General features: G+C 43.1%; 1 protein-coding gene across 1 annotated transcript in view; it reads right to left on the bottom strand.

Annotated features, from left to right (window-relative positions):
- The window catches only part of ZNF827 (zinc finger protein 827), a 165,888-nt gene that overhangs the window by 38,252 nt on the left and 114,592 nt on the right, over nt 1-13,044 (bottom strand). The window contains exon 9 of the mRNA XM_025204324.1: nt 12,829-12,932. Within this exon, the coding sequence (XP_025060109.1) occupies nt 12,829-12,932 (104 nt within the window). The remainder of the gene's footprint in view (nt 1-12,828; nt 12,933-13,044) is intronic.

The raw sequence follows: 13,044 nt of genomic DNA, 5'->3' as shown, positions 1-13,044 counted from the left end.
CCCCCCCCCCCCCCCCCCCCCGGGTCAAAGAGACGTACTGTATTCTGGGGATGTGTTAGTCGTCACCCTATCCGGAGGTGAGAAAGCTACTGCATATCCTGTGCTATTTTCACCATTTCCCCCCTTTTTCTCTTTTGTGGGCTGCTGCAATCAGAGCATCTATACTCTGTCAGTCTCTTTTGTGGGATGATATGAAGGGGTCCATTCTGCACAGCTGCACTTTCTATTTTGAAAGGATTTTCAGTGCATGATAAAGAGCTACTAGTTTACTGAGACCCTGCTAATTTTGATAACTGCATGGCTAAACCAAGAGAGTCATTATTACCATACTATAGACCAGCAACACATGGGATTTCTTATAGAGAATTCCCAGCTAAGGAATATATATGCAAAAAATGCAGAACTATTTGGCAGCAGGCCTAGAAAAAAGTTGCAAGGGAAACATAAAATAAGGACAGTTGTATATAACAGAAGAACTTCATTATTTGTAACCTAACTGGTTATGGGCCCACTAAGTGGTTCAGGAACCCCATCCCTTCTACTTAGCAGATTCAGTTTAAGTTGTCTGTTAAAGCAGCTGGAGTGTGTGTGTGAAGCAATGATAGCAGGTATGCCACAGCTAGGCCCAAGCTCGTGGGAAGCTAAAGACAAGATGTGACAAAGAACAATGTGATATACAGTGTGCTAAGACCAGAACCATAGAAACTGTCAAGTGCTGGATTAAGCTGAAAAAATGTTGTTAAATCTGTCTTTTAAAAGAAGAAATATGCCAAGCATGCCCACACCTACAGCCAACTAAAATGATTTTACTAGAGCAGCTTTCTACAAGTCGTAATGAGTCATCTCTCTTGCTACCAAAATCCAGAGTGTAACAAGATTGGCTGACAAATCTTCTGCCTTCTAAAGGATGAGAACATGGAGCACACTAAATGCCATGTATCTTAAATAAGTTTTCTGTTACTAAAAAAATGCTCATTGCAAAAGGATGAAATAAGGAACCAGCAGTCCTTGTTACTCCAATTTGTTTGTCACTCTGTCACAGGTAATTTCCCACAAATTACAGACCTGTTGGAGGGCAGATACATCAAGCTTATTCTCTGAATATTTTATTTTATGTCTCCATTTGGATTTATAGATAAAGTTGAAAGGGGTTCGTGTTCATATTTCTAGGTGCACCTGACAAGTTTCCTGAATAGAAATAAAATAGCAGCTTCCTCCCACAGCCAATAGAATTACAATGGCATGCATGGCTGATGGAGTGCTTGACATAGTGCTCCATACACAGGGATGAGAACATCACAACCACCACCTCCATCACTAATCTTAGGAAACTCATTTCTGAAAATCAGGAAGGGATGAACAAAAAGTACAGCATCTGAAACAGAACATCCTGACTCAAAGACTAAATGTCACTCTACTCTTTCCTATTCTGTCAGTAAAGCTAATAGGGGTCACCTACCCTCATCATCAGGAGACTGAACGGATTATTTAACATCACGGAATGACAGACCTTAACTTCTCCCAAAATAAATAAATAAGTAGCCATGAATACAATAATCATTATCTCTAGCAATGGGACAAGGCAGAGATGCAGCTTGATGTAACTTAGTTCACGTGTCAGGATGCTCCCTTAATACCTCTATTCTCAATGAAAAAAAAAATGACCGTCGCAAACTCAATAACAGATTAACTGACCTACAGAAACTGCTGCCACAATCCAAAAATATTCCTTTATATTTTTAAAAATGATAATGGCTGAGGTTCTATATGTGCTGCAGTTACAAAATTTACCAGAGAATAGATTGCCTGCGATGGAATTGTGCTCTACAAACTAAGCTTTCAATAAAAAAAAAACTAGTACTTATGACTGGGAAGAAAGATTTCATCAAGTAAACAGAAGATGTATATATCATGTAGTTTAAGGCTTTCTGGAAGACTCGGATTGCAGCCATAAGAGGTGTAAATTGTTCTAATTAACTCAATGGGTAGGTAACGCTGAAGTTACGAAATGGCAAATTAAATGTCAACACTGCTTACCACTCACTGCTGATCGTTTTAGCAGAAATCATTTGTACTTGTACATTTCAAGATCCCCCAAAGCCTCCTACACCTTCCAGGGTAACAGTGCCAACAGTCCCCTATACAGAAGCCAAAACCTCGGCACTTCTCCTCATTTCCACAGTACAGTTATACATTGTCTAAGAAAAAATATTATATACAGCATTTTAAAAAATAGAAAGTCGGAACTGAATTTGACAAAGTTACTAGGAATACTGAGAAAGAGAGGCTAGTTCTAATTTCCATTTTCACATTTAATGTAATAAAATCCTGAATTTCCTAATCAGAGGACAACAAAATTCTTAGTCAACCATACTACAGTGCCTCAGATACTCAAGAGGGGCTTGCTGCAGAATTTAGGTCCTGTTGGCTGCAAAGTATGTGAGGACATGATCACAAGGCACATAAAATGGTAAAGATACTGCCAATCTGAATGTCTGCAAGCCAGACTGAAAGAGCTCAGGGTAGGTATTTCCTGGATAGTGTCTTCGCCTTACATGTACAAAATTCAACCCCAAAACATGCTGAATTGGAGTGGTTCTTTGAAAAGTGGATTAAAAGGAAGTGAAGTGTTTTGCTGTGAAGGACTTAAAACCTGTGGTGTATGAATGCTGGAGCCTAGAAGGAGACTGCTGTACTACATTTGCAGAAAGAGACATTCAATACTGGAGAAAGACAAAACAGAAAAAAACTGAGTGCCAGTATAGATGGGAATTTTGATAACGATATAACTTAATTCATGCTCCTGTAGTTAGAAATGTAGAGAATTTTTTTCTTACAATTTATCTCAATTGCCACAGTCTAAGTATAGGGTAATTCCAATGACTTCTGTGAAGGCATTTAATTTAAATAAGGATGCAGCTGATATAAGAATCTAAATCCAGATTTACTTAATCAAATTTCTCTACAACTCTACTTGATTTTTAACTGAAACAGCACTAAAATAAAGTAATGTCAGTACACTCAATATTAACGGATGCTATTGCTGAGGAAGAAAGGTCAGGAAGACAGAAGGGCCAAAGACTAAGTGCAGAAAGATTGTGATAAAGGAGACTTTGGGGTTTTATCTTGCTGAAAAAGATACAATAGCATAGATTGAGCTCAAGCACAACAGAGCTACAAACCTGCACATGCAAGCTACATTGCACACTTTAATTCCAAAAATCTATTTGACCTATGTAAGTATATACAACATGCTCAACACCGCTGTTTCCAACTCAGAAGAAATAGAAATAGGGTGGCTTTTCAAAAATACTTAGTTTCTTCTCTGAGGTTAGAGCAAAAAAAGAAATGTAGTTTCAATATTTATGAATTAATGTAGGAAGATGAAGGTCATTACACTTTATATCTGTAATGAATAGTGAGAAAATAATGTGAGAAAACAGAGGAAGACCACATCTCAAAACACTCTGTGGAATTCTTCAACTATATTTCTGAACTAATAGGGAAAGGTAAAAACAGTAGAAATCACTTATCAGGATTTCAAGAGGGCAGTCTAATTTACAGAATGAGACCTCAAGGCAGTAGAGAACTATTAAAATGAATTAAAAATTGGCTAAGGGTCAAGAAAACCAAAAAAGATCAAATTATTAATTTATCTAGAGATCTAGATTAAAGTATAAAGTGTTGCACAGAACTCTTTTCTACTTGTCAAACAAATTAAATCTCATTATACACGTGACAGAAATGTCCTCTTTTTCCATTTGCTTATTCTGAATAAGTTAATTTCCATTCTCTGTCATGTTAGGCAAACAAGTGATCATTTTGCTTTTCTTAAAAACTAGAAATTCTGAAACATTTCATCTCTGAATCTCTGATAATTATTTAAAATTCAACTCTCAGTAGCATGGAATAGTTTAAGAACTGAGTTTTATCATCCTCTTTCCTTTTACTCTTCTCCTTTCCAGAGTCAGTATAGCTGAATAGATTAATAAATCTCTATTTAAAATAAAATAAAATGAGACACTCAGATAGGGGCAGTGAGCTGCCATGTTCAAACTAGTCGGTTTATAACAGTTCCATGCAATAAAGTTTTTTTTTCCTTTTTTTTTTACTTTAATGGTGTGAAACCCCGCTCTGTTTGATATTGAACTGATAGTTTTTAGGGATAAAATTCTTTGTGTTCATAAAATGGTTGTAGGGCACAGATCCCCCTTTTTTTTTTAACAAAAAAGAACTTGTCCAAGTAATACCACCACCTGAAGAAGAGGCTTGGGAATTATGTAACACTAGTCAATAAACTTTGGGTCTTTTTATATTGTAAAAGGAGGAGGAAAAAAAATTCCCCAAACTCATCAACTGTTATTAATTTCCTAGGACAGTATGACTACCTCTATTCCTCAAAATATTCAGGGCTCATCACAGATCATCATTATTTCAACTTTCTCTGCATTGCAGTATCCAATTCAAAACTGCTGTAATTTCTATCTTCCCCTTTTTGGTTACCAGGCCATAAAAACTGCTGTGAGATAAGAGGTTTCTTGTGCCTGTGATGGCTGCTTGCCTTTATTCTCTAATTTTAATTCTTTATTTCACTACAAATTCATAGCTATTCCCTTATTTCACTGTTCTCACTGAATATCCTGAATCTGGCACTTTGTTCTTACAGAATTTTTTTCTTGGTTTTTTCTTCCTTGTTATTTTATGATCCTTGGGAATCTCATATCTTCAGACCCCAACAAGATTGTTCCTCCTCTTCAATTCCTGATCTTGGAAACATTTTTGTAAACTGGCGGAAAGGGAAAGGACTAATGGGTTGTGCTGAAAGGGGAACCATTAGGCTGAAGAGAGGTTATTACGGAAATCTCTCAAGGGCCCAATCTTATTTAATATTTTAATAACTTTGGCATAAAAAGCAGGAGTGTGTTAATGAAATTTGCTGATTACACAAAGTCAGAAGGCATTGTCAATATGGAAGGGGATCAGAATATTATAGAGAAAGAATTGGATGACCTTGAGGCCTGAAATAATAGAAATGGAATGAAATTTAATAATGCAGGTCATGAACTTAAGGACTAATAATAAGAGTATCTGCTCTAGGCTGCAAGCTCATGAAAGAACTCGCCCTCCTGCTAGCTAGCAAAAACCCAGACCTGGTTGGGCTTACAGAAACCTGGTGGGATTCTACCCTCGACTGGGCAGTAGGCATAGAGGACTATAGGTTGTATAGAGGAGATAGAGTAGGGAGAAAGGGGGGGAGGGGGGTGTAACGTTCTATGTTAATGAGCAGTACACGTCCTCGATGATCAGGATGGGTTCAGAAGACGGGCAAACTGAGGCGCTCTGGGTTACAATGCAAGGGGTTCGTGGGGAAAGGGACTCGGTAGTGGGCGCCTACTACAGACCACCTCACCAAGGGGAGGAGCTGGACCTAGAATTTTCAGGTCAGCTCACAGAGGCTGTAAGGACAAGGGATGTGGTTGTCATGTGTGACCTAAACTACCCAGACATCTGGGAGGATCAGTCAGCCAGGTCTGAATGCTCACGTAGGTTTTTAGCCTGCATACAGGACCTCCACCTAACCCAAGAGGTACATAATCCCACCAGAATGCCTTGCTGGACTTGGTCCTTGCCACAGGTGATAACCTGGTGAGGGAACTGCAGGTGCTCAACTACCTAGGCATTAGTGATGATCGTCTGCTGGAATTTACTATCTGGCTCAGGGTGGTGAAAGCAAGCAGTAAGGCAAAAGTCTTTGACTTCAGGAATGAGCTAAGGAGATTAGTAAGAGAGATATTGGGGACTTGGAGCTTTAATGAGATGGGAGTCCAGGATGGGTGGAGACGATCCTCTGAGCTCAGAGGGAGTCAGTCCCAATGCGAACCAAAGGGGGCAAGAGTGCTAAAAAGCCTCCTTGGCTCAGTAAAGGCAGCCAGGAGGGCCTGAGGGCAAAAAAGGTGGCATACAATCAATGGAAGCAAGGGGCAATCACCAAGAAGGATTACACCTCCATTGCTCATGATTGCAGGGAGGTGGTCAGGAAGGCCAAGGCAGAGATGGAACTAGGGCTGGCGACCAGAATTAAGGATAACAAAGAGTCCTTTTTCAAATACAAAGGGAGTAAGAAGAAGGCACTAGGTAACGTGGGGCCCCTATAGGACAGGCTTGGCAATCAGGTGATTGCAGCAAAGGAAAAAAACTGATCTCTTTAACGAGTTCTTTGCCTCCATATTTCTGAGCAGGGACCAGGACAACTCCCCCACTAGGATTATGGACAGGCTCAGGGGGCACGATGCCATGCCTAGGGTCAGGGACAATCTAGTTAGGGAACTCTTGGAGGGGCTGGACATGTATAAATCAGCAGGTCCAGATTCTCTTCATCCAAAGGTACTGAGGGAATTGGCAGAGGTCATAGCAGGACCCCTGGCACAGCTGTATGAGCACTCGTGGTGCTCTGGCCAGGTCCCAGAGGATGGGAAAAGGGCCAATGTGGTCCCCATTTACAAGCAGGGGAGAAAGGAGGACCCGGGTAACTATAGGCCAGTTAGTCTCACCTCAGCCCTTGGGAAGACCTTTGAGAAAATTATCAAGGAACACATCTGCAGGGGCCCAGCATGGGAGGTAATGCTCAGGGGCAATCAACACAGGTTCACTGCGGGCAGATCCTGCCTGACTAACCTTGTTTCCTTTTACAACCAGGTCACAAAGTCCTTGAATGCGGCATTGAGGTGGATGTCATCTACCTGAACTTCAAGAAGGCCTTTGACATGGTTTCTCACCCCATTCTCATAAAAAAACTAGGCGACTGCGGCACTGATGCCCACACAGTCAGATGGGTAGCAAATTGGCTCGATGGTCGCACCCAGAGAGTGGTGGTGGATGGATCATTTTCGACCTGGAGAGATGTGGGCAGTGGAGTTCCCCAGGGCTCAGTCCATGGGCCTGTGCTATTCAACATCTTTATCAGCCACTAGGGAGGTGGGCATGGAAAGCACATTGTCCAAATTCGCTGATGACACACAGATGTGGGGAGAAGTGGGCACACTGGAGGGGAGACAGAATCCAGCTAGATCTAGACAAATTGCAGAGGTGGGTGGATGAGCATAAGATGGAATTCAATGCAGACAAGTACAAGGTGCTGCATCTAGGGAGAAGGAACCTGCAACATACCTACAGGCTGGGGAACACCCTTCTTGTCAACATGGTGGCTGAAAGGGATCTTGGAGTCATTGGTGACTCCAGGATGGACATGAGCCACCAATGCAAGGACGCGGTCAGTAAGGCTAACCGCACCTTGTTATGCATCTACAGGTGCATCACAAGCAGGTCCAGGGAGGTGATTCTTCCCCTTTATGCGGCGCTGGTAAGGCCACAGTTGGAGTACTGCATCCAGTTCTGGGCGCCGCACTTCAAGAGGGATGTGGCTAACCTTGAGAGGGCCCAGAGGAGGGCCGCTCACATGGTCAGGGGGCAGCAGGCCAGGCCAGGCCCTAAGAAGATAGACTAAAGGGCCTGAATCTATTCAGCCTCCACAAGAGAAGACTGAGAGGGGATCTGGTGGCCGTCTATAAACTCACCAGGGGGGACCAGCAGAAAATAGGTGAGGATCTGTTCCTCCAGGTACCACCTGGGGTTACTAGGAATAACGGCCACAAATGATAAACTTCTTCACAGTAAGGGTTGCCAAAATTTGAAATGCTAATGGGCTCCCAAGGGAGGTGGTGCTCTCCCCTACCCTGGGGGTCTTTAAGAGAAGGCTGGATTGGCATCTGGCTGGGGTTGTCTGACCCCAGCGCTCTTTCCTGCCCAGGCAGGGGGTCGGACTCGATGATTTGTTGAGGTCCCTTCCTACCCTAACATCTATGAATCTGTGATTGAAAGCAGGTTCAGGCTTGATATCAGGAGGCATTACTTTATGGTTAGGGCTGCCAGGCTCTGGAATGGGCTCCCAAGGTGGGTGGTGCTCTCCCCTACCTTGGGGGTCTTCAAGAGGAGGTTGGATAGATATCTGGCTGGGGTGTTATGACTCCGGAACTCATTCCTGCCCAGGGCAGGGGGTCGGACTTGATGATCTGTTCAGGTCCCTTTCGACCCTAGAAACTATGAAACTATGAAAGAAGATAAAAAAGCACTTGGGTTTATCAGTTGATCACAGGATGGGGCATGAACTACAAGCACAACTGCAGCCACAAGGGCTAAGTACAGACAATCAAAAAGCCCAAGGCTGAATTGATTCAGTCTTCATAGGTTAGTCTAAGCTGCATAGATTGAACCGATAAGCAAGTGAACAGACATTCACTCACGTTTGTTTCTGGAAATGCAGCCATATGCCTGCAGTAGCTCAGGCCAGAAGCCAGGGACACTGTAGCATGCCTGCCTGCTCAGTTGGAGCAGACAGATTGGGCCAAGCCTAGCCTGCTTATGCTGTGAGAGGAGATTTGCAGGGGAGGTGCAAAGCATCCTGGGATGCTGGGTGACTGAGTTAACTTGAATCTGGAGGGGATCTGGGACAGAAGTTTAATAAATCAATGTAACCTAAATCAGTTAAGTCTGATACTACATCCATCCAGGTTTATCTTAAACTGGTTTTGGCCATTTTAAAAGTGATTTATGTGCACAAAACTTCTGTTGTGTTACAGATTTGAACCAGTTTCTGATCATTTATACCAGTTTATGTGTAATTTCTGTCCCTAGTCAAGAAGGCCAACATGATCCTAATGTGCACCAGGTGGGCTATTTTCTAGAGAGATAGGGAATTAGTATCACTAAATAAGGCACCATTAAGACCTCATATGGAATACCGTGTACGTGTATATGCATTTAAATTAGGTGTTGTTGAGAAGGGCTGGTAAAATGATCAGGGGAACAAAAGGCCTATTTTTCTGAGAGACACAATTAAGTTGGCTTATATAGCTTAGCAAATTAAGGCTGAGGGGGGGTAGGACTGCTGTCTATACATATATCGTGGAGGAAAACGAGCTATTTAATCTAAAGAACATTGCTGGCACAAAAACAAATAGATATAAATAGATCATGAATAAACTTAGGCTGTAAACTAAAAGAGGGTTTCTAACCATCAGAGCAGCAAGACTATGGAGATACTGGGGGCAATTTTAGGATGGAGCTCAATAAATGTATAAAGGTGATGATATAACTTTATTACCTGCCATAAATTGGGCACTGGACTTGATGGCAGAGACAATCCCTTCCTTTTCCATGTTCTCAATTACTTATTCTAATTTCCATGGAACTCAAGAGCCTGGGTGCCAACAAGCCTAGAGTACCAAGGCAGAATGCTGAAGAAGCCTCAGCAATCCATATTAGCACCTTCTTAGAAAGCAATGCCATTTATACGATGCCCCATCAAGGCCCATTTCAGACAAGTTGACTTGCAGACGAATTCAATCCCTTTGAGCAACTCAGTTTAAATTTGAACCAATAAACTAGAGGTGAAATCCCTCTGTGAATTATAATTTTTAATTTTTTTTTTCTACTTGTATTCTGTTTATTTATAGATGAAATAAGTAAAATAAGCTGAAGATAAGGTCTACCACTTCTTTATCAACAATTTCATTAATTGATTTCCACATTATTTTCTTATTACCAGGGATCCTGGTTTTTGCTGATAAAAAAATCACAAATATTCTGATAAAAAACCCAAATTCCACAATTAAAATGAAACACCACTATACATATAGGTATCAACTGAAGACAATTTTTTATTTATATATTTGCAATCTTAAAGCAACTGAGAAGCCTACCAGTGCTTCAATCACTGTAAGTACCTATAAATCTTGCTATTTGATTTTGGGTTTATGATCATGGCAAATCAACTCCCCTGGCCCCCTTAGCTCACCAGGACACAGGTCTAGGCCCCTCACTCCCAAGTCACAGTGCCCTGACCCTGCTGGTGCCCCTCACACCCCCTCACAGTCCCCACCCCCAGCTCTGCTAGTGCCCCTCACTCCCAGCGCCACAGCTTCCTGGACCTACTGGCGCCCCTCACTCCCCCCACAAACCCCCTGGCCCTGCTAGTGCCCCATATTCTCCCCTACTTAGCCCCACCAGCCTTGCTGGTGCCCCTCACCCCCACCCACAGCCCCCTGCCTCCCATCAGCCCTGCTGGAGTGGGCCCCTAGCTTCCACGGCTATAGGGCCAGGGACCTGGGTCTGCAGTCATGCCTGAGCCCTGCCTGCCGCAGACTGCATGCAGAGCTCAGGTGCCCCCACCATGGGCAGCACGGCTGGAGTGGAGCCCATGGGGGGGGGGGAGGGAACAGTTCCCTGCCACCACGTGCACTCCCAGAGGACAGGGGGGACCTGTGCCCCTCAGATCTGTGCGCGGGCCATGGGCAGGTGTGGGCTGCCCACTGCGGGCTTGGACTCCCCACCTTGCTGCCCTCCCCTGGGGCCTCCATGGCTTGGCAAGGGGGACCAAGTGCAGCACAGCAGAGTGGGATTGGGTGGGGAAACTTGTTGCCACTGTTGCAAGCCCCACGCTGCCCTGGTGATGCGCCCCCTGCCAACCCTGGCAGCAGAGGGGGTGGTAGCACGGGGTTGCGCCCCTTGCTGCTCTGGGGCAGGCAGAGGATGCATTGCCAGGGCAGCACAGGCCTTGCAGCAGCAACAACAAGCTTCCTCACACAGCCCCACTCTGCCGTGTCCCATCCACCGGCCTGCAGAGGCTCCTGGGGAGGGCAGAAAGGTGGGGAGCCCAAGCCTGCTGTGGGCAGCCCACACCCGTCCCTGCCCCGTGCACATATCTTGAGAGCAAGGGTTCCCGCTGCCCCCTGGGAGTGTGTATGGAGGCTGGCAGCCAGCCCCATCCCGCCGCCCTGACAAGCTGTCCACTGCCTCGTCCCGCTCACCACTGGGGCACCTTCAGCCGCGCATTCTGGCCCCAGGCCCCAATCCCCCCACATCGCCCAGCTGGGCAGCAGCCCCAGCCCTGCCCAACTTGCCCACTCCCTGCCTAGGGGGGCCTCAACCCCCCGTACCTCCCAAACTTACCTGTGGGAACTGCTCTCCAGGCTGCCTGATGACCTGGTGCATATACATGCATTTGGCACCCCTGCCTGTCCTCCTCCCGCTCCCTCAGCCCCTTGCAGGCTGGAACTCTGCCAGCTGGCAGACAGCTCTTTGTACAAGAGCCCCACATTTCTCTGTTAAAATGAAAAAATCCGTGGTTTTCTCGGCAAAAGGGAAAATCCGAGTTTTTTCCCGTTTTTCTGTGGGAAATGGAAAACCTGGATCCCTGCTTATTACACTGCAGCTGCTTGTGTGCTTGTTTTTTTATTCTTATTTCACAGTCCAATGAGCTGAAGTCTTCACTTAGCCATCCACAAGGACATTTAGATAGTTTCCTCAAGAAGTTACAACTAATGAAGAACACCAGGGGATTACATTTTCTATAAGTTCTTGTATTATTTATTTACAAAACGATTTTTTTTAAATTACATCCACTTCACTTTCCAACCTCATTTTTCCAGGCATTATTACTAGCTTTTGACAAATAAAGAAAAACATCTAATAAGATAGGGCTGTTCCACAACCATGAATTAAATATTACAATGGAATCCCATGCAATAAATCCTTACAATGTTATTAGTAAACAACATTCATATGTAATTAATATATAAACCCATGTAATATTTCTATTCCACATGATTCCTTACTTAAAATTAGAGTGACATCAGAAAGTCGTCATCCATTAAATATCATGATGAATAGAAGCATTATTATTTTAAATGTATCTGCTCAAAAACATATATTATGACATCAATAAAAACAAGTCTCTAGGGCAGCATTCTAAATGAACAGTAAGGATGAGAGAACCTGAGCTGTTCAGGTACTTGATATTTTAAAATTACAGTAATTATTTTCTGGGTTTTGAAACTTGGAACAATGGGCATGGCCACCAAAAAGGAACCAGTGAGTGAACAGTTAACTTTTCTCAGACACCAATATAGTCCCTTAAAAATAGGATGTAAAAAGATATATAGCAGCTTAAAATATTGAGACAAATCCCTAATAGGTTCTTGTTCTGATTCCTTTTAAAAAGGCACATGCTTAAAGACTATTAAAGCAAACGCATAAGGAATTATAAATAAGAACATAAGAAGTGTCATACCGGCTCAGACCAATGGTCCATTTATCCCACTGTCTAGAACTTTTGTGATGTAGTTACTTCACTGACACCCTTCAGTTGTCTACAACAATAGCAAGTAGTAGACGCTTTAAAGGGAGAATATATGAATGGCACATGTCTAGAGTGATCCATCCTCCCCACATGACCAATAGTCCTTGGTTTAGGAATGCCAGAGGGTATTTCCCTGATTTTTGGTTAATAGCTTCCAATGAATCAATCTTCCGTTAATTTGTCTAATCCTTTTCGAAGACTCAATGGACACGTCTGCATGTTCATTAATGCACCACAATTACGGTGCATTAAGTTTAGTACCGGTAATTAATTACAGGTACTATTTTAACGCACCATAATTGGTACTACTGCGCATTAGCCACAGTGCTCATTTTTTTAGTGATACTAATGCGCGGTAGACTAATTCTACTGCACATTAGCATCGGTTTTGCCCACCATGCTATTGAGCAGTAGAATTAGTCTACTGTGCTCAAAGTGACATGCCCAACACATTCCATTTTTTATACTGCTAATCATATTTACCTTTGGTAGTGGGTGGATTATTCTTGGCCTAACAAATTCAGTTTTATTACAGAGGATTGTAGCTGCATAATATATTGAATATTATAAAGCATAGGGCAGTTTGGGGGGAATAGTAAATTAAAAGTAATAAATAAAAAAGTGCGTCACACCTGGTGCCGAAGTCCTTCCATGAACAGCAGTTTCATTGGGCAGGAGATCTTTTGAGTTGGAAGTGAATGGTGATTGTCTAAATGTATCTTCAGAAAAGAAAGGGCTGAGGAGGAAAGAAAAGACAAAACGCAAGTTAACAAACTAATAGCTAGCCAAAAAATAAAATGAAGTAATTTATCCTAATGGTTTTATAATTAATATTCAAATCAAGATAC

The sequence above is a fragment of the Alligator sinensis genome, unplaced genomic scaffold (genome assembly GCF_000455745.1).
Source record: "Alligator sinensis unplaced genomic scaffold, ASM45574v1 scaffold169_2, whole genome shotgun sequence".
NCBI lineage: Eukaryota > Metazoa > Chordata > Crocodylia > Alligatoridae > Alligator > Alligator sinensis.
This window is presented reverse-complemented; position numbering and strand designations above follow the sequence as displayed.